The sequence below is a fragment of the Urocampus carinirostris genome, chromosome 10 (assembly GCF_059441175.1).
Source record: "Urocampus carinirostris isolate Australia breed hairy pipefish chromosome 10, RoL_Ucar_1.0, whole genome shotgun sequence".
Lineage (NCBI taxonomy): Eukaryota > Metazoa > Chordata > Actinopteri > Syngnathiformes > Syngnathidae > Urocampus > Urocampus carinirostris.
In genome coordinates, this window is record NC_142358.1 from 40322654 (window position 1) to 40345270 (window position 22617).

Below are 22617 nucleotides of genomic sequence, written 5' to 3' on the forward strand. Positions count from 1 at the left end.
CCACCTTTAACAATGTACTCCACCATTTATCATCAAAAAGCAAATAGAAAATTAATTTAAAAACAGACTAAATTTTGGTATGTAGACTCGATTCATTTTTACAGAGATACTGTATAAACTAGGGAAACATTAGGGAGGGAAGAAAAAAGAAAGCGAAAAAATAGATTAAAAAAAAAAGATGACATATTTTTTCAGCCTACATGATAGTTTGTAAAGATTAACAATTCATCATCTTCATTTGGCCATCATATATATATATATATATATATATATATATATATATAAATCTGCCATGTTTAATCTCGTTGTATACATTGTTTCACAACGTTGATATGAATGCTCAAGAAAATTGCATTAAAGGGTTGATTTTTGCAAACCACTAGAGGGCGCCGACATACCACTTGTGTTAACTACAGCAGTGTTTTTCAAACCTTTTGAGCCAGAGCACTTCATTAAACTTTTCATTCACTCAAAGCGCTGTATACAAAAAGTCCATTCACTTTGGTTAGAAATTTTGATGTCATTTGGAACTTTACTATTTTCTTAACCTATTTTTTTTAGTTTTATTTCATATTTTTATCATGTTTTTCAGAAATATAAAAAAAACTCCTTTAAAGTAGCAAATGTCATCTGCCGGTAGAACAAAAACATGTTTTACTACGTTCTAGATCTCTCTCTGACAATATCGGTATATTATTTGCCCTCATGTAGGTTTTAGATCAGGGGATGGTGTCAGAATAGTCTGTAGCTTGCAATAGTCTTTGAACTGTGCAGACCTTTGAGACTCTTTGTGATGAAGGGCGTCACAAATAAACAGGACTTGACTTTTGTTCAAATTAAACTTTGAAATGTGACAATTCCTTTAACTGTAAAAACATTTGAATGACATCATAAAGCTTTGACTATGGCCTTATTTTTAAGGTAATTTCTTAATCGCTCCGTCATTTAGATAATATTTTGGTGTGACCTAACAAAAACAATGTCAAAATAAAATCACAAAATGCACTGCAGAATGCACGGCAAAAAAAAAAGACAAAGAACGCGAGAGAGAAAAAGAAGACATTAGGAGGTAGAGCGCTCGTCTTGGGATCAAGTGTTTGCAGGTTCGATTCCCGGCTCCTCCGTGTTATATGTCGAAGTGTATTTGGGCAAGACATTGAATCCCCAATAAGCAGGTCGGCGCCTTGCTTGGCTGCTATTGGTGTGTGAGAGTGTGTGTCAATAGGTTATGTGTGAAGCGCATAGTAAAGCACTTTGCGAGGTCTTCATTGACTTGAAAATGCAGACCATTTACCATTTATACCTCCTTTTATACCAGAAACCGCAAAATTGATATTTACCTCACTGTCACAGGCGTCAAACTGGCGGCCCGCGGGCCAGACCAGGCCCACCAATGGTTTAAGTCCGGCCCGCAAGACAACAGTGAGAGAAGCGCAAGAGGAAAATGAGCTGTAGTTTTAAATCTTTCCACCAGATGTCACCAAAGCCAGTTAACACTTGCAAAACAATTGTGGTAGTATTTTTCCATTTCTCTCTGACTCACTTTTTTTTTATTTATTTATCTTTTTCTTTCTCCTGCTCTCTCTCTCTTTTTATCTATTTCTCTCTCACTCTTTAACTCTTTCTTTTTCTCTGTCTTGCTCTCTTTCTATTTTCTCTCTATAATTTGCACTTTGATTCTCGGTTCCGGGTTATCGAGTGGCGGGAATTTTGTGTTGCTCACGTCGTCGCGTCTACGAGATTGTTTCAGATTCCTACTTTAGCAGAATTCTGGATTGAGACTTTTTATCTTGAAAAGTTTCGGGTAAGTATCTCGGACGATTGGCGCAAGGTAAGTGCCGTGCACAATTGTTTTTACAGTCGGAAGCTGCTGCCGATCGTTTGTTGAAGGATATCCCCTCCCACGGCTGCTAGGACGCTCTTGGCATCCGACGCTTACAAGTAAGTATGGGTTGCTGTAAAGGTTGCTCCCGTGTCCGTAGGCAGGTTGCCCTTCTAGAGGGACGTGTCCGTGAGCTAGAGCAGTTTAAACGGAAAATGTTAGGTGCCTCGGACACCACTGCTAGCGTGGGTTGTAGCGAACCTGCTAGTCCGGTTAGCATTAGCCCTAAACGGCATGCTAATCGCGGTGAGCCAATTCAGACGCATAACAAGTTCAGCCCCCTAGCTAGTCCCACTCCACCCCGGTCTACTGGCTCCCGCACCCTAGTTATAGGTGACTCCATCGCCCGTAACATAAAGCTTAGCACCCCAGCCACGGTTATGTGTATTTCTGGGGCCAGAGCACCCGACATTGAGGCTAATTTGAGGGAGCTGACGAGCAAACCTAGACACCAGGACAGGGCTAGCTACACCGATATAGTCATTCACGTCGGCTCCAATGATACTAGAATGAGACAATCTGAGATTACAAAGAAAAATATTGCTAGGACCTGTAATCTCGCCAGAAAGATGAGTCGGCATCGAGTAATTGTCTCTGGCCCCTTGCCTGCGAGAGGCAATGATGAGAGGTTTAGCAGACTAGTTTCGCTAAACCGATGGCTGGCAAGTTTTTGCAATCAGAAGGGATTTAGGTTTGTGGATAACTGGCCTGCTTTCTGGGGCCGACCTGACCTGCTGAGGAGAGACGGCCTTCACCCTAACTGGGAAGGTGCTCTCACTCTTTCTAAAAATATAGATTACTGTTTAAGCCTTCCATGACAGGATACACTAGTGCAGGCCAGGTCACAGGTGATTAGTGAACCTGTTACCATGGGTGTGGAGTCTGTAACGCTAGAGCTAACTAGTGCTATGCTAGATTCATGCAATTCACATAGTTTTTGTAGTTTAGAGTGTTCTACTGACTGCACCATACACCCTGATTTATACTATTCTATAGCATCTTCTTCTGTGCCTCTTACCTCTGTTTCTCCCTTGTTAGGTGAGGAGGGAGAAGAAATAACATTATTTTCTACCAATAGTCATCCTGCTACTCCACCGGTCAACAATATTCCTGTGGTATGGAATTCGGGCCGCATCTGCCGTCATGCAAGGCACAAGACCCGGGACCGGCAGTCGAATCCTGTGGTGGTTACCACTAAGGTGCAAAACTCGCGAAAGGTTTCAGCTCAGTCCACAGTGCTGAAGCTTGGCCTTCTTAATATTAGATCACTAGCCTCCAAAGCTTTACTTGTTAATGACCTTATTAATGAACACAATCTTAACCTTATTGGCCTTTGTGAGACCTGGTTGAAACCAAATGAGTTTGTAGTGTTAAATGAGGCTTCTCCCCCTAACTTTGTGAGTGCGCACTTGGCACGACCATGCAAAAAAGGTGGAGGTGTTGCTCTTATATCGGAAAATAGGTTGAAATTTACTTCTAATACCCCTACTAGTTTTAAAACAAAGATGTGGAGGTGCTAGGTATGGACTGTGTCAGCGGTTGTTTAGAAACATTCTCCAGTTTCAATGAATTGTCCCTTGATAATCTAACACAGATGGTCAGTAGGGCCAAACAAACTACGTGCCTGCTTGATCTGTTTCCAGCTTCACTGGTGAAGGATCTGTTTGAGATCTTAGGACCATCAGTTTTAAATATTATTAATATATCGCTATCCTCGGGTATTGTTCCTGTAGCCTTCAAGTCTGCCGTCATTAAACCCACGCTTAAGCGACCTAACCTTGACCCAGAAAGCCTAGGTAATTATAGGCCAGTGTCAAATCTGCCATTTCTTGCGAAATTACTTGAAAAGGTCGTTGCACAGCAGCTAAATGACTTCATGTCAGAAAATAACCTTTTTGAAACTGTCCAGTCAGCATTTAGAGCAAATCATTCTACTGAGACAGCCCTTGCAAAAGTAACCAATGATCTCCTTTTAACAATAGATTCTGGTGCCTCATCAATGTTACTGCTGCTGGATCTCAGCGCTGCTTTTGATACGGTCGACCACAACATATTATTGATTCGTCTAGAACGCATTGGTATCTCAGGAACTGTACTCTCGTGGTTTAGGTCCTACCTGTCAGACAGGATGCAATGTGTTAACTATGGCAATATGACCTCTAAACAATCTAATGTCCCTTGTGGTGTTCCTCAAGGCTCTGTACTTGGCCCCCTTCTTTTTAGTATTTATATGATCCCGCTTGGTGACATTATCCGCAAGTATAATATTAGTTTCCACTGCTATGCAGATGACACTCAACTGTATGTGCCACTGGAAAAAACTGGACATTTAAGTTTTAGAAATCTGGAGGATTGCCTTACTGAGATTCAAAGATGGATGTCAAATAATTTTTTACGCCTTAACCCAGAAAAAACTGAAATGTTGATTATTGGTCCAGCTCACTGTCGTCATTTGTTTTCAAACATTACCCTGAACCTAGACAAATGTAATATCACCCATAGTGACTCGGTCAAAAATCTAGGTGTTATATTTGATCCTAATCTGTCGTTTCAGTTACATGTGAAAAATATTACTAGAATAGCTTTCTACCACCTCCGTAATATTGCGAAGATTCGTTCAATGCTGTCCCAATCAGATGCAGAGATTTTAATTCATGCGTTTATTACTTCTCGGCTTGATTACTGTAATGTATTGCTTTCTGGTCTCCCGATGTCAAGCATTAAAAGTTTGCAGCTGGTTCAGAATGCGGCAGCTAGACTTTTGACTAAGACTAAAAAGTTTGAGCATATTACACCTGTACTGGCCAACTTGCACTGGCTCCCAGTCCACTTAAGATGTGACTTTAAGGTTCTCTTATTAACATATAAATGTTTGCATGGGCTTGCACCCTCTTATCTCTCTGATTTGATTTCCCCCTATGTTCCTGCACGGAGTCTGCGCTCGGAAAATGCCGGTCTACTTGTGATTCCGAGAGCCAAGAAGTCTGCGGGCTCGAGAGCGTTCTCCATCCGGGCCCCGGTGTTGTGGAATGCCCTGCCTCTGGAGATAAGATCTGCAACCTCAACGGAAGTTTTTAAATTGAGGCTTAAGACACACTTCTATTCCAAAGCATATGATTGATGCCCACCTCGTATTCTGTTTTGTCCTGTCTTTTTCTGAGGCCTGCCTGGCTGATACGAAGGAGAAGGATGATTTGGGATGGGTCAGCGGACCGGGGTCTGACCTGCAGCATGTCAACCCCTGCATTTACCAGCTGGCGTCGTCGTTGATGTCATGCTCTTTCCGGACATTTTCAACATCTTACCTAGTGTTTACTATTCTGTGTACAGTAATGCTAATTGTAATTCACCCTGTTCAATCCTGGAAGGGGGATTACCACATGTGAGGTCCTTTCTCAAGGTTTCTCTTTTCTCCTCACACTGAGGTTTTTGAGTTTTTCCTTGCCCGCATGCTGGTTTGCTAGTTTAAGATCAGGTAATTGTGTAATTTTGTAACTGTAATCCTGTGCAGTCCTTTGAGACATTTTTGTGATTAAGGGCTATATAAATAAATTTGACTTGACTTGACTCTTTCTTTCGGTTTTTCTTTTTCTTTCTCACCCTCTTTCTTTCCCTTTTTCGACCTCTCTCTCTCACCTCACTTTGTCTCTTTTTCTCCTGCTGACTCTTTTTCTTTCTGTCGTTTCACTTCTCTTATTCTTTTTATCTTTCCCTTTTTTCTCTCTATATTCATTTCCCCCTTCTCCATTCATATCTCTATTCTGCGCTCTCTTTTTCTCTCACTGTTACTCTGTCTCCCTTGTTCTCCCTATCTGTTTATCGCTCTCTCTTTCCCTCCCTCCCTTTCTCTGTCTTTTTCTCCCTCTCTTTCTCTTAAACTCACTAGTCCGGCCCCTGTGAGATTTTCTTATAGCATTTGTGGCCCCCAGCTAAAACGAGTTTGACACCCCTGGTTTAGGTCAAATTTTATAAAGGCAAAATTTTGATGATCAACTCGTCATTCTTTCTTCCATGATTTCTTATGTGGACATTCTGGAGTGCTCAACAATATTGTTTAGCCCAATCCTCACCTGGATGTTCCACTCGCAGGAGGTCCGGGGTGGGTAGTAATTTGGGAAGTTGGGGGATGAGAAGCGACCGACCGCGCCTGTCAGCTGGCCGCCGCATGCCGTAGCTTTTATAAGAATCAGAACAACCGCATCGTTTCACATCCGAGCATACGTGTGTTCGGTATCCGACCGAAGCTTCCTACCCGTCCTGCCTCTGTGCACCTGCGACACCTGCGCTCGGAAGCCCGGGTAGTTCTTCTCTTGGTTGGTCGCCATGGTAACAAGCATCACATTGCCGGAGGACAGAAAGGTCAGGGGCTCGCTGGGCGAGTAGTAGCCGCACATCCTACGGAAAGACGGGAGCGCGTTAGTGTCGGAGCAGAAAGGGGGCGCCGTTCTTTATTTTTCTCCCGTCCTGCACGGCGACTCACTCCTGCAAGACGTTGGCCTCGATGGCCACCAGAGAGTCGTAGATCTTGACAAAGTCGTTGTCGCAGTTTTCTTCGAGGTTCATGGTATCGAAAACCAGCTTGATGACGTAGTTGGGGTCGGCGCGAAGCGACCACTGGATGAAGGTGTTGGGAGGGTACGGGCTGTCGGGAAAACCCGGGGACTTGATCTGGCCGTACTGGTTGGTCCTCGTGTGCTCGGCAAACCTCAAAAATCCTGCAACGTCGAAACATAATTGGCGGTGTATCATTATCCCCGTCAACCTCCTTTTAAGTGATAATGAACTGTACAAACAAAACGAAGCACCTATTTACTCACAGTAAGACAGACTGTAGAATACCGGGACAATATTAGTAATCCATGATAATGTTGTCGTCTGCAAGCAGTGACCAAGGATTTTTAACTACGATTTATATTTAGAATGATCACAACAGTTATTTCCATTATAATTAAAATCACCAATAATATTATTATTATTTTGTCATCATTTTACTTTAAGTTATTATTACATTTTGTTATTTGTTGTGATAATTATTTCATGAAATCAAAGGATTTACTTAAATTGTTGAACAGTTATTAAATATCTATCAAATTTGAGATAAAAAAATTCCGCAGCTCTACCATATTTATTAGTGTAATTTTTGATTAAAAAATATAAAATATAAGATTTCCTTAGCTCAAACTAATCAACCTGGCACAATTTTTAGCCATGTTGCAAAAATCATTTAATATAAACACAATTCCCACATAAAGCTTTCAATGTGTTTATTTAATATTCCTAAAGTCTGAGTCATCATCAGATACACCAAAGAGTTGTTTTCTTCGTCGTGCTTTTTTTGCATTTATTTATTTATATTTCAGGACGAATTTGTTTCTTTATCCCTTAACATTTGTCTCTGGTACCATAAATAAAAGTAATATAATCGTGGGATAAAAAGTCATGGTTTTTCCTTAGTCATCTCGTGGTTCGGATTCGATGTTCTCACCGCCAAGACCCGGGTTTGTTTCCCATTGCATTCAATGTGGCGGCATTGGCTGAGGAGCGCTCGTCTTGGGATCAAGAGGTCGCAGGTTCAATTCCCGGCTCCTCTCTGTTAAATGTCTAAGTGTCCTTGGGCAAGACACTGAATGCCTAATTCCCCCGATATCAGTTAGTTGCCTTGCATGGCTGACGCTGCTATCGGTTAGTTAGTGTGTAAAAGTGTGAAGCACATTGTAAAGCGCTTTGGGAGACCTCCATCGACTTAAAAAGCGCTATAGAAATGCAGACTACTTACATCTACAATGTTTTGTGATTGTGGTCCAGGGAAATGTTTCCACCGATCAATCATTGAGCAAAACCAATATTACACTACCATAAAACCTCGGGTATAACGCGCACCCAAATTTGGAGTTCTTTTTTAGGTTTAAAGAAAAAAACCGTCATATACACAAATAAATTCTTTATCTTTTTTAGAAACACATCTCAAACTACTAATTATCATTTTAGTCTTTATTACGCGTCTATCTCGTTGATCCTGGAGGAGCATGTCTAATTTTGTTGCAAACAATGTTCAATGATTATAAAGGCAATTCTATTGTAATCATTAAGCACAAAGGTTGATCACTTACTGCTGAATTCCGTGGAAAACAGTCTTGAATCGAGTTCTGGAAAAAGTAAACACAGCGTCACTCCACTGATGAGCATCTTTTTACTGTAATTCTTTTGGGGCACATGTTCTTACCGGAGGAGACGACATCTTCCAGAAGCAGGGAGTTTCCCGGTCTGTTGATGCTGAAGCGCTGCTCCTTATCCACCAGTTTGTCCATGGTGGACATGGCGCTGTCCACTGCTGCCTCCTGGCCGGACGGAACGCTGAACTCAGAGATGTAGTATGCGATGACGCTGCCCTCGCTGCCGCATGGAGATGGAGCCGTGGTTATTGCGTGGAACATTTCAAGTGTTCTACGTGTGGGTTAGTAGTATAAGCAGGCTCTTGGAAGTTAAACCCATAACAATCCTGTAGAATTTGCCTAAAATCCTAATCCAAGATGTACCCAAAGTCAAGCATTTGAAGAACAGTTTTGGCTTCTTTTGAAAGGTAACACTCTAAAATGTTGTCCCTATCTGAATAATCACTGCAAGGGCTACTTACATTGAGTAATCCAAATTGGAACACACAGAAAATGTTTTTTTTTACTGAATTTTCTTTTGCAATCACATGCCTGCCAATAAGTGTAGCATGAGCATCTTCGATGGAAAACAGCTGTGGCAATAGCATGAAACCTTACCTGGTTCCAGGTCAAATTGATTACATTCTGAAAAACTAAACATATGTATTTGACACATTTTTCTAAGGGTAGGTTTAGGCGTTTCCAAAATTGGCCATTTGGAGACGAGCAGTTAACAACACTAAAACCCTTTGCTAATGTGTATTTTACTTTGTCCTATTTTAAACATTGTGAAAGAGTTGTAAAAGTTTGACTTCTCTCTCCAGAAGTCAATCACGCATAATTGCACGCCATTATAGCTCCTGAGTTTCATTACGCATGTTTAATTTGAGCTCTGATTTGAATACACATTATAAATACATTTGTGTTGGGAATTTCATTGGCTAACCAATCATCATTTGAATCTGTCTTTATTGGCTGAAGACTTTTAAAGCCGTACTAGGTCATGTTCGTTTTCTCAATACAAGCATTTATAGGCTATGGCAGGCTAAATAATTAATAATATGTTGATTTAAAAAAAAAACAAAAAAGGCCGTTTGAAGCTAAAAGAGACAGCTTTTTTAGTGAGCCATGGGTAAAGTGCGGTTCTGGAAAAAAACCAGGATTCCCATCACTAAAGTTGGTCAAATCATACCTGAAAGCCTGCACCGTGGAGCCCACGTAGTATTTGGCCAGCTGCGGACTTTTGCTGTAAAGTGTTTTGAGCTGCAAAAGACGTCAAACGAGCACAAGTGAGGGGGGGACAATCTAGGGCATGGGTGTGGTGTTCCTACCTGCGCCTTGACTTGATTGGCCAGTGCCTTGAACTCAGAACTATTAGAGTTCTCGTAGGCGTCCTCAAAAACCTGGTTGGTGATGCGCATGGAGCCGCTGTACATCTTCTTGACACGGACGTCTTTACGAACTGCCAGGAAAAACAAAAGTTACATTTCCAGGTTTTTTTAAGTATGTCCAAACATTGGCCAATTATGGGCAGTGACCACATTTTTACTGGCCCGACAAAAAAAAGTTCCAAACAAAACAATTCACCATTAGACCTGATGACGGCAGTAGCCCTTTGGCCAACTTGCCCATGGCTTACTGTGATAATTTTAGCCTACCCCATTCTTACATGGTGACAGTAAATCAAAAAGGAAAGTTGACTGTGAGGGCATAATTTGTCAAGAGACCGTGCTACAGACACTGTTAGATGAAATATGCTGACTACAAAAAGCTAAATGGAAACGAACACTGTGAACATGTGAAGCAACTGGAAGCTGTTTGAACGGCACGGCAGCACTTTTTCATGAGACTCGGAGTTGCTAAGCACTGTAAAGCTTTCAATAGGGGTGAATTAATTAAAGACTGTGTCATGAAAATGGTAGAGAAAATGTGTCCTGTGAAGAATAGGGAGTTTGCCAATATTTACGTGGTACTGCGGTATGTAGAATTGAAGTCGTTTCATGAGATGTTAAGAGAAAATTTCAAGCAAAAGGAAGTTTGTCTTTTTTTGTTAGCCAGCGATCAAAGCACGAATGCATTCCACTTGGCTCAGTTACTGATTTTTTGAGAGAAGTGGACAAAGAAATTAAGGGGTGGTTCAAAAATGCCAGGCTGAATAGTCTGCTCTCACACATCATCAGCCTACTAAAGCTGGCCTGCTTTCGGAAAAATATTTCATGCGACTTTTTCATGGCCAAATTCAAGGACTTTTCAAGCACTCTCAAGGCCAATTTTAAAATTTTCCAGAAATCCAACGTTGATCCAAAAAAAACGTTTTTACTTGGATGACTAAAATAAAGTTGCTATCTTGCTGCTACCACACACGTTGTGCTATTTTGAGCTTTTTGTGTCAATGGTTTGCTATAAACTGACATGAATTCTGCCATTCTGCTTCAACAATGCTTGGCAGCTTGGCTACATCAAACTTTTTTTACAAACACTGAGCGGGCTCTTTAGGTGTTGGGTAACAATGGAATTGAATACGGAAGACCCCCCCAAAAAAGTACTGCATCTATAAAAGGCAGAAAAAATGCCTGATTTCGACCCATTTTAAAAATATTGAACGCTCCTTAGCAAAGTGTATTCAATCTTTAAATGTTACAGACTGCTGATCTTTTGATTTTTACTTATTTTAATTTATATTTTTGCGGTTTTCGCAAAGGATCTGTATCTAAATTGATTAAAATAAAATTGTAAATTTTTTTTTTTTTGTATATTAACATTTATTCTGAACGTTTTTTTTTTTAGATCTGTGAATATTCTAATCAATATTTCATATGAGGGGAGCACGGCGGCGCAGTGGTTAGCGCTTGTGCGGCACAGTTCATGTCATGGGTTCAAATCCAGCTCCAGACTTTCTGTGCAGAGTTTGTATGTTCTCCCCGTGCTTGCGTGGGTTTCCTCCGGGCACTCCGGTTTCCTCCCACATTCCAAAAACATGCATTTCAGGTGAATTGGCCGGTCCAAATTGTCCCTAGGTGTGAATGAGCGAATGAGTTGTCTGTCCCTGTGTGCCCTGTGATTGGCTGGCAACCAGTTCAGGGTGTCCCCTGCCCACTGCCCGAAGATGGCTGGGATGGGCTCCAGCCCCCCCGCGACCCTAATGAGGATAAGCGGCACGCCACACTGCACTATAGCAACAGTGTGGCTAATGAGAGATGAGATGAGATGAATATTTCATATGTTTATAAGCTCAGGAGGTAGGGCACTTGTCTTGGGATCAAGAGGTCCAAGGTTCGATTCCCGGCTCCTCGGTTTTATATGCCGAAGTGTCCTTTGGCAAGACACTGAATCCCTAATGCCCCCAATAAGCAGGTAGGTGCTTTGCATGGCTGACTCCCTATTGGTGTGCGAGTGTGTGTGAATGGGTAAGTGTGAAGCACATTGTAAAGCGCTTTGGGAGGTCTTCATTGACTTGAAAAGCGCTAGAGAAATGCAGACCATTTACCATTTATAAGGGATCTACTGCTAAACATATGAAATTCACTGTTCTTGGTTCACAAATCCCTTAACTGCATGGGTCGTCAGGGCACCAATGAGGACTCTACTCTGGACAGCTATCTCCGCCATTGATGGTTCCGGCCCTTTTTTGGGTCGTGGCAAAGTTGGCACCAGTCCATTCCTTAATGTTGTAAGCCTAGTTATTTTTCAGTCTCCCTCTCTTTCTGCCCCCCTGGACTAAAAATGATCTTATCTGATGATCTTGTGACGTGACCATAACACCCAAGTTTCCGTGGGCGCACAGTTGACAGCAGTTCTTCGTAGGGTCCAATGTGCCCTCAGATGGTGCACCTTTTCGGTTTTCACATGGGCTAAGTAGTTGATGAAATTAGAAATTACTAAATAATTTGTTGCATGATGCTTTATTATTGATAATATATCATTTAAAAAAATCAAAAAATCTGAGGAGCCAAAAGGGCTGGCTTTACTCTGTGAGCCGAGCCAAAGGAGCAGGTTTTCTAAAAAGAGCGGTCCTTTTGGGTACAACAAATAAGGGGCGGTGACGCTTCACATGACAACGCCATAATGACAAGCCACCAGAGTATGTGTGTCAGCTTCTTTTTCGCACCCTCAGGAAAAAAAAAAAATCGTAATTTATTGCGTGGTCTATAGTCAGACTTCCACGAAATATCTATCTATCTATCTACCTTGGTCATATCCCTCAAGAGGGGTGACCGACAGCAAGACACACACATAACACAAACACAAAAACAAAACACAATAACAAAGAAAATAAAAAAGGGGAAAAAAATAGCAAAAAACCCACACAAACATTTTTTTGGACCATGGCCAACCCAAATGCCCAAACACCCACACAAGTTAGGCACCTCGGCACGTAAGTCGGTCATACTTTCGTCCCTCCAGATGAAACGGGACACGAGAAAGCGGCCATGTCACTCGGGTGACGCAACACACTCTTCTGTTCAACAACAGGGCCCGACAGCTTTCGCTGGTTTACCCCTGCTGCATCATACAGGTGGCCTGCTCATCCCTTAGAACGCGTCCAAACATCCTACTATCCTTTTACAACACCTCTCCACTCCCTTCTATCATCGGGTCAGGGTGACACAACACACTCTTTTGTTCAACAGCAGGGCCCGACAGCTTTCACTGGTTTACCCCTGCCGCATCACACAGGTTACCTACCCATCCCTTAGAACGCGTCCAAAAATCCCACCATCCTTTTACAACACCCCTCCACTCATTCCTATCACCAACAAGAGCCCTAGCTTCCACTAGATTTAGACCTCTTTCCTGCACCATCCCTCCACGTCCATCGCGGCCTTCCTCTTGGTCTCCTTCCATTTACTTCTGCTGATCAGATTCCACGAAATACGACAAGGGCAAGAAAATTCAAGCACTTTCAAGCACTTCCCCCCCAAAAAATTAAGCATTTTTCCTGACCTTGAAAAAGCAACATAAAAATTCAAGCATTTTCACGTATTTCAAGCACCTGTACGAACCCTGTGAAAAGTTTGGACGCCTATGCAAACAGCTAAGAGCTAAGATTTCATCTTTCCAGGTTCAAAAAAGAAAATAAAAAGTGCCACTTTTTTCCCAAACTTGAAAGCCCCGAGGATTGCTCGGTGTCAAGGATGACGCCTCCGTCATAAAAGAACATCAAGAAGACATGAGAAAGAAGAAGATGAGCGCAACTTTCTCCCGCTTCATCAAAAGCGGCTCAGTGGGGCGAACCCCGGGGGTGCAGGGAATAGAAAGCGGGGAGCTCTCTCAGTGATGTGTATTTTTATTTCTGTTTATTCTTTTTCCGCCTTTAATATAAGTTTGCCAAACACTGCTGAGCAGCAACTGACAGGGAAGCAGATTTATTTATCGAGCATATTTACGACGAGGTAACTCGATGTACCGCAAAAAGTAGTATTGTAAAATAAGGAAAATAATAATATTTTTGAGTACATTTTTTCCCAAGAGAAATTAATTTTAATTTGGGTGCCTGGCTTATTACAATGTGTTAAGTCTTCTGTTGTTAATGATGATTCAGGAGGTTATGTTTTTAGTAGTGTCAATATCATTTTTATGGTGAAAAGAAGACATCAATAACTATCTAAAATTAGATTGAATAATCACGCCCCCAAAAAATATTATTAAAACTACTTAGTTTGACATTTTTTGGGTAATTTCAGGTACTATTTATTACATCCACTACACAGCATCATTGCCAAACAGAAGAGCAGCTTCAGCGACAGACTGCTGTCACAGTCTTGTTCCACGGACAGACTGAGGAGATCATTTCTTCCTCATGGCATGAGGCTCTTTAACTCCATCCTGCATATTACCCTATTTTTATTACAGTGTGTATTTTCCGTAGCACTATTGAAATACTCTACATCAACACGCTATATTGGTTATTTTTGCATTCTAAATCTTTATTTTTATTATATTATTTTTCAACACAAGGATACTGCTGGAAGTATGAATTTCCTTACGGGGATGAATAAAGTATCTAGCAATCTATTTCTCTAAATTTACTAGGGAAAACAAGGTAAAAATATGATAAAATAAAAATATATCATTAGAATAATATATATTTTAACAATGTATGCTTCACACACCGAAAGGTTTTATTACAACATTGCGGGGAAAATTTGAAATAAGTGAAATAACAATGTTTTTGAGAAAAAGATTTGTTCCTCTGGATTTTGCCAATTTTAATTGTCTCATCTCGTCTCATTAGCTGCACCTCTTATCTGTCAGGTTTTCAATGTAAATCTCTTGAATTTCTGTCTCAAGGTAATTAACTTGTTTTTATATTACTAGATATAAAAACAATGTTTCTCATATACACAGACATGAAGTAACGTTTCAATAATCAGTCTAATTGCATCTCTTGTATGTTTATCAATCTTATATTCTTTTATTGTGAAATGCTCATGTGAACTTTCTCCCTTAAGTATAATAAATTACGCCCACGTTGTGGGCGGGGTCTCTTTCCCTTGTAACAACATCACATGAAGGACGTGAGGAAATCTGCTCTTGGTATGATTCGATTTTAACTATATATATATGCATTTTATTTGGGTAAATATGGCCACGAAATAGTCTTAATAATAATTGAGTTTAACATTATCCTCAGTAGGGTCGCGGGGGTGCTGGAGCCCATCCCAGCAATCATCAGGCAGTGGGCAGGGCCAATTTTGATTGTTATTTTCATTATTTTACAAAAATTTGAATAATTATTTTTAAGTAAATGAAGAAACTAAAGCATTGACAGATCTTGGTCATGGACATGAAAACGTAAAATATTCTCTTTCCAGGACTCTTTTCAACCCAACCACCACCCTTTTGACGTGTTGCCCTCTGATAGGCGCTACAGGTTGCTTGAAACAAGGAAAAACTCGGGTTCAGAGAGGGTCATCACCATCCTAGACAACCGTGCTAAACTTTGAAAATATATACAGTACCTTCCAACTCATTTGGGAATTTGTTGTTGCTGCTAATGTTATTGCACTGTTGTTAAGATGCAGTGTTTATTTCCTTTACTACTATAACTTGCATACACGAGGTCCATACACCTTTTTGATGGGCCATTTCAAGCAATTTTAAGGACTTTCAAAGCCATTTTTTTCCAGTACCATTAAACAGGAAATCCAGTTTCGATCAAAATAACGAGAGCGTAAACCCTAAAACTACCGCCAACCTTATTTTGGAAACCTAAAAGCAGTTTAAAACCCCAACTTACAGCCTAAACCCTAGCCCTTAACTGAGCTCTACATCCAACCCTAGCTGTAACCCTAGCCCTAACCCTGTTTCATACCGTAACCCTAGCTCTAAACGAATTTTGGATCCCTACATTGAGTTTATAACCAAAATTTATGGACCTCAAACTCTAGTTCCTAAACCTACACCTAACTCTCGCTGTAACCCTAGCCCCAAACCTATTTTGGACCCTAAATTAGGTTCAAAACCCTAATTACGAGCCTAAACCTTTGTTTCTAACTGTAGCTCTAATCCTTTTTTTTTGGAACCCTAAAATTAGTTTAAAACCCCAATCTGAACACCTGAACCTAGTAACATGGCAACAATTTAAGCGTTAACAAGCACTTCATCTAAAATCCAAGCACTTTTCAAACTTTTAAACACAACAGTAAAATTTAAGCATTTTCAAGGATTTCAAGCACCCGTACGAACCCTGCATACAATGTTTGACCACTTTGATATTGATGTCAATAAAGACAATTCTATTTGCAAATTCGCAGAGTCAGGAAATCATATTGGAAGCCGTGAGCCTATACGGCCTTTGAATTGTTTTACATAAACATATTTACTGTAATCATTACCCTACTACTACCCTCGCCTTGGTCAGTGACCATTAATGGTTTAACTCAGGGGTCGCCAAGCTGTTCGGTGTGGAGTGCCACTTTCAAATTTCTTTGTAAATTAGTGTGCCACACTAAGATCAACAACTCGCACAACATTTTTTTTTATATGTCCGAAAGAACTGTCATTTCACACCTGTCCGAATATACAGCATGGATGGACATTGAAATAGTATAACTGACCTATTTATTTTCCACTATTCTTCAAAATGCGCAGAGGCCTGTAGACATCCATGACTAACTTTTTACCACAAAAATCAACCAAGAATCAATAATTCTTCACCAACAATGAACTACAATCAAAAACAAGTGTTATGGACAGCTACCATACCATTCATCAATTAAATCTTATATCAGAAAATATCAAAACTTGAAATAACAGCAACAAGGCAGAAGGCTACTTGAAAACAAGTGCAACAGAAATAACAGCTGATTTGGTCTCAGATATAAATCGTTTTCTGTGCTTTGCTATGTATGCAGTGAGCAATGTGATAACTTGCTTCAGTGGTGGTGTTTTTAGCAGTGACAAAGGTTTTTAGGGTCTGTGTTTATTGGCCATACCTGGACACAGCGCGTTATAATGTCTCCGCCTTGAATTCGTGTTTCGTCTCGTCATGACGTTTAACACTTGATGTGCGAGGTACAACGCTCTCGAGGCATAATGCATAAACAGCACAGTCCTTTTTTGCACAAGCCCCCAGTCGTCAGTCAAGGAACGAGATTTTTTTCGCTGAAAGAGCTGTCATTATTCATTCATTTATCGCACGCCGTTTCTGTGGCTGGGTCAAAACACTGATTTCTACTCTTCTGCGAGTCGCTGTGCAGACACACACTCGCACACGGAGCAGAAGAGGAGGGGCGCTACCGTAAAGCCTCCAAACAACAACGGCGCAACTGAAAATGTCTAAATTTCAGGTAAAAATGCGTATTTTTAAAACATAATCATTTTTATTTTACCGTGCGCTCGCGTGCCACTGCTGGCATGCTTATCATAGGTTGCTGACCCCTGGTTTAACTGATCAGTGGATTTTAATTGAGGGATCCACAGTGAAATTTTCAAAGAAAGTAATCAATTCTAGCTGATGCCTTTAAAGCTGTAAGTTGCCCATTTAAGCAACAATACACACATACCTGCTAAAAACCTGCCAAAATTCAAGTACAGTGGAACCTCGGTTCTCGACCATAATCCGTTCCAGAACCCTGTTCGAAAACCGATTCGTTCGATCACCGAAATCATTTTTCCCGTTAAAAATAATGTAAATCATTTTAATCCGCTCCAAAACCCTGAATGTTTATCTTAAATGTTTAACGTCAACATAAAGCTAACCCAGGCTAATCGTACGTTCGCGTTATCGTAATCTTCCGTACGAAAGATTACGCTAACATGAACGTGTAAAAATAAAAAAATCAGGTCGTTTACAAGTCATTTAGCACCCGGGTCTCCACAACAAGTGGTGAACGGTTCATTGGAAAGGGGGCTCCGTTCCAACACCCTTAATGTTGGGCTCCGGTCCAACACCCTCAATGTTTACCTTGAATGTTTAATGTAAACTTAAAGCTAACCCAGGCTAATCGTACGTTCGCGTTATCGTGATCTTCCGTACGAAATATTACGCTAACATGAACGTGTAAAAATAAAAAAAAAGGATAAAGAAATAAATTAGATAGATACTTTATTCATCCCCGAAGGGAAATTCACATTTCCAGCAGCATCCCTGAGCTGAGAACGATACAATAATAAAGCAAAAAGAATACAATATACAAATACCCAGTGTGACGTGCAAATGCCCACTGTAGCGTGTTATATAGAATAACTAAATAGTGCTACACAGAATACATATTGCAATAAGACTCGGTAATATGCAATGTAGGTGGTGTGGTTTACTGTGGGCTTTTACTCTGCCGGGTAGAGTTAAAGAGCCTCATGGCATGAGGAAGAAAAGATCTCTTCAGTCTGTCCGTAGTACAAGACAGTGACAGCAGTCTGTCGCTGAAACTGCTCTTCTGTCTGGAGATAATGCTGTGTAGTGTAATTATGAATAGGATTTCTTACCTTTGTGGTGGTCAGCAGAAGGCGCAGGCAAGATCAGACACTCGCACACCTCCTTCATACTTTGCTATTATTTCTTTCTTAAATGCAATAGTTGTACGCACTACTTTTCTTTTTCACCTGTAGCAACTTTGCTGCTTGCACTGACTTTACGCCGCTCAACATCGCACCCTAGCTTACGCACTCACGCATTACCGGCCTTCGAACTCCGATTTTTTGACCGAACAGCGAAGCAAGAATTTCTCAAAATTTTTGGTCGGACTCCGATTCGTTCGAACTGAGAGGCGTTCGAAAACCGAGGTTCCACTGTATATGTGAACTGTGAATGTGTCAAGGTGGGCTCGGAAGGCTTACAGTGGAAGTGCCAGACCAGCAGGCCAGCCATCAGCGCTATGACGGCAGCCAAGACGAGCACGGCGATCACGGCCCCGACCTTTCCGACGCCTTTCTTCTTCTCCAGCTTCTTGTTGTCCGATGCTGGCAGGAACTGCATGGTGGTGTCCCATTCTTTGTCCTGGAGGTCATATGCAGGCAATTTGTGGTCAGAATTAGGAGACACTTCTTTCGACAGACATCTGATATCAGGAAAGTCTGGTTTATTTGTGTGTGGTAAACTCAGCAAATAACAAGTCCAGTAATGTTTTTTTTCATTAATTGATGTATAATGTGAGAGCATAACGTGAAAACTGGATGTTTTCATATTAAAATTAGAATGATAAATGCTTAGTTGTACCGTGTAATGAGCAGGGCAAGGGCCTAAGAAGCCATTCATGTAGGTTGTAAACAGAAAATTGTGACATTATAGCAGTGTATCTAATAGTTATAATTCAATTATTCCATTAAACTTTTCAAATACATACAGCTTTGTTTGCGTAATCAGATGACATTAATTACTTAATTGGACATTGTGTATCATTCAGCACCTCCTATTGGTTAAAAAAAATAACTTATTATAAAAAACAATATGAACTTGAGTAATAAGCAAAAATACATCAACTATGATATAAATATCTAACCATCCATCCATCATCTGCACCGCTTATCCACAGTAGGGTCGCGGGGGTGCTGGAGCCCATTCCAGCTATCTTCGGGCGGTGGGCGGGGGACACCCTGAACCGGTTGCCAGCCAGTCACAGGGCACACAAAGACAGACAATTCGCTCTAGGGACAATTTGGACTGGCCAATTAACCTGACCTGCATGTGGTGCCCGTAGGAAACCCACGGCAAGCACGGGGAGAACATGCAAACTCCACACAGGACGGTTCGTTCTCGTGACCTCAGAACTGTGACGCACACGCGCTAACCACTGCGCCGCCGTGCTGCTATGACATAAATATCCATGGGTAAATAAAATGTGAATTTATTTCACATAACCTGATTACGTAGAGGGAGCTTGCTGCTAAGGGTACCCAAAAAAAACAAAAGTCTTTTGGTTGATCTGAGCAAAGAATGAGAAGAAAAATTGTGCAGTTCAGTCACTTTGGGCCTCCTTAGTCTTTCTTGTGCTTTGTAGCACTCGTTTTCGGTTGATCTACTGGTCGAATATTACACAGTGTCTCTTTAAAGACACTCACTGATTCACTTGCTTGGTATGTTTTGTAAACTCGATGCAATAATGCTAAAATGTTAACAAGCTAATAAAACTGTAAATGGTTCATTGTAATTTTAGCCTGTATTGGGTCGAGGTTCAAGATCCCTTGACCGCCAACATCCTCAGGGCACCACTTCCTGTGGTGTGTCTCGGGCAAATACAGCCTAGTGTCCCCCATATTTTTCCAGGCTGACCAAGACCTATGAATCCACTGCTTTTGTTTGTAAAAATCAAATAAATGAGAACATTATCTCGAGAAACATACATGTATATTTAAATAACATTTTACGAAACAATTGCCGAATTAAATCCATCCATCCATCCATTATCTGCACCGCTTATCCTCAGTAGGGTCGCGGGGTGCCGGAGCCCATCCCAGCTACCTTCGGGCAGTGGACAGGGGACACCCTGAACTGGTTGCCAGCCAGTTGCAGTGCACACAGGGACAGACAATTCGCTCACTCATTCACACCTATGGACAATCTGGACAGGCCAATTCACCTGACCTGCATGTTTTTTGTAATGTGGGAGGAAACCGGAGTGCCTGGAGGAAACCCACGCAAGCACAGGGAGAACATGCAAACTCCGCACGGGAGGTTCGATCTCATGACCTCAGAACTGTGCCGCACATGCGCTAACCACTGCTCCGCCGTGCTGCCCCCTAATTAAATCGTTTCTTAAAATTCATCTGGAAAAAAATGAAGACTGTTTACCTGGCTGTTTTTGCAGGCCCAAAACGAAACAAATTTAGATCCCAATGTCAAAGTTAGTCTTTGTTTATAGTCGAGCTTTGAAATCAGTTAATTTTTCAATTTCAAAGGCACTTTCGACCTATTTAACTGGAAATAAGTGACAGCAAGTCTCTTCTTGCGTATTCGAGGAATGTTTCTGTCCATACTGACCGACAAATGGAACCTTTCCAAGCTGAGGAAAATATATCGTGCCAATGGCGGGAGGACTACGATGTCATGTTTGTTTTTGCCACTCTCACAAGTAGCAAACGGTATCGATGCGTGGTCATGAAATAGAAAAGGAAGATGACGCAGGAGTCGCAGCTCAGAATGAGGGGTGAGGTAGAGCAAGGAAGAAGAGGAGGAGCGGGGGAGGAGGAGAAAGGTTTCTCGACTCAAATCTTGTCAAACCTGCTGGGAACTAGCTGCCGATGCAGCTGGGAAGAATGTCAACATTACCCAAATGAGCGTTTGGGTGATTAAGCCTGGCATTAACCCCTTAACGTTCCTGTATAGATTGCCTAAAATCCCAATCCAAGACGTAACCAAAGTAAACTGAATGCCGTTCTTGAAACGGTTGGAAAACACGGACGCTTTTGGTCTCTTTTGAAAGGCAACACTAGATAGATAGATAGATAGATAGATAGATAGATACTTTATTCATCCCCGTAGGGAAATTCACACTTCCAGCAGTCTACCCCGTTGTTTATTAACAGATGAACATGATGCCCTAGGGGTGCTTGTAGCGGAATGGATGACGTCACGCCAGTCCAAAAGTTCGACATCCCTGCGGCAGATGGAAAACTTTTCTTTGTGAAAATCCAGGGATACACCACCTCGTGTTAGCAAGTCCGCCTCCTCTCCGATTCCCCCCGGCTTTCGTGTCTCTGTTTAGCGGCGTTGAAGCCGGATTGCTCCGGGGGGCTCCGGGTGGCTACACGTTAGCGTCCGGAATGCTAAACGTGAGCCACGTTTCCGCAAAACACAGCAACTGCGCTCCCTGTGCGCTTCGATGTTTTCCACCAGCACTCGATGATCTTATTTGGTCGTGAGTTCGCATTTACCATGATTACGGATGGTACCGAAGACTTATAACGCCGCTAGCCGCTTCGCTAGCTCCGGCTCCTCTTCCCCGATAGGCCCCTTCATCACGCCGGCACGAGAATTCTTCAGGGCAAGGAGTTGAAATCCCTTGAATACATGCATTTTTTGTGCGCTAAAACCCATGTCCATAGGATAGAAGTAATCCATAGTGTAGTTGTCAAAACGGGAAGAAAAAACACCGAAGATAGGAGCAGACAATAAAACAATAGGGCAGCTGCTGGAAAAGGCAGCCGCTCGTCACTGCAAGTGCTACTATCTATCGATCTACCCTGGTCATACGCCTCAAAAGTGGTGACCGACAGCAAGAAAAACACATACAATAACAAAGAAAATAAAAAAGGGGAAAAAAATAGCATAAAACACAAACATTTTTGGACCATGGCCAACCCAAATGCCCAAACACCCAAAAAGGTTAAGCATCTCGGTACCTAAGTTGGTCATTTTTTCGTCCCTCCAGATGAAACGGGACACAAGAAAGCAGCCGTGTCACTCGGGTGACGCAACACACTCTTCTGTTCAACAACAGGGCCCGAAAGCTTTCGCTGGTTTACCCCTGCTGCATCATACAGGTGCCCGGCTCATTCCTTAGAATGCGTCCAAACATCCTACTATCCTTTTACAACACCTCTCCACTCCCTTCTATCATCAACAAAAATGCCCTCATGCCCTGTGGTGAGGGGTCCTGAGGTAAGAAAATTCTCCCACCGTGGTCGGCTGTGTGTCGTAAGAGGCGAGTAAAGTGGAGGGAGCGATGGGGCTGGGGATCCTCTCCTCTCTATCTCTACTCCCTAAGAGACAGCAAGGCAAAGAAAGGGGAGGCAGGAGATCGAAAGGTCTCACCAACCCTAGTTGTAGGGTCACTAAATGTGAGAGGATGTGGAAGTAAAGCGATTGAGTGGAAGAAAGCGGAGATCGGAAGGATTAGGACTAAAAGGAAGGTTGATGTGTTAGCCAACATTGTGTAATCTAAGTTGAAACACAAAGAAATAGAAAACTTTTATCTTCGCCTATTTTTTTTTTTGCAATATCATGCCAACAGATGAGTGTGGCATGGCCATCTTAGCTGGGACAAAAGCATGAAGCCATACCTGGTCCCAGGTCAAATTTGATCACAATCTGAAAAACTAAACATTGTATTTTACACATTTTTCTAAAGGTAGCGTTTCCAAAGGTGGCCTTTTGGGGCCAAACTTAACAGTAGGAAAACCTCCCTAGTTGCATTATGCACG

At 41.8% G+C, this 22617-nt stretch overlaps 1 protein-coding gene across 2 annotated transcripts in view; it reads right to left on the bottom strand.

The window, feature by feature from the left end:
* st14a (ST14 transmembrane serine protease matriptase a) overlaps positions 1–22617 on the bottom strand; it is a 42548-nt gene that overhangs the window by 13365 nt on the left and 6566 nt on the right. For both annotated transcript variants that reach the window (XM_088345725.1, XM_088345724.1), the window contains 8 exons: positions 18316–18475; positions 9366–9496; positions 9227–9297; positions 8106–8275; positions 7993–8028; positions 6363–6597; positions 6135–6277; positions 5953–6056 (listed from right to left, as the gene is read on the bottom strand). In XM_088345725.1, the coding sequence (XP_088201851.1) occupies positions 5953–6056; positions 6135–6277; positions 6363–6597; positions 7993–8028; positions 8106–8275; positions 9227–9297; positions 9366–9496; positions 18316–18475 (1050 nt within the window). The remainder of the gene's footprint in view (positions 1–5952; positions 6057–6134; positions 6278–6362; positions 6598–7992; positions 8029–8105; positions 8276–9226; positions 9298–9365; positions 9497–18315; positions 18476–22617) is intronic.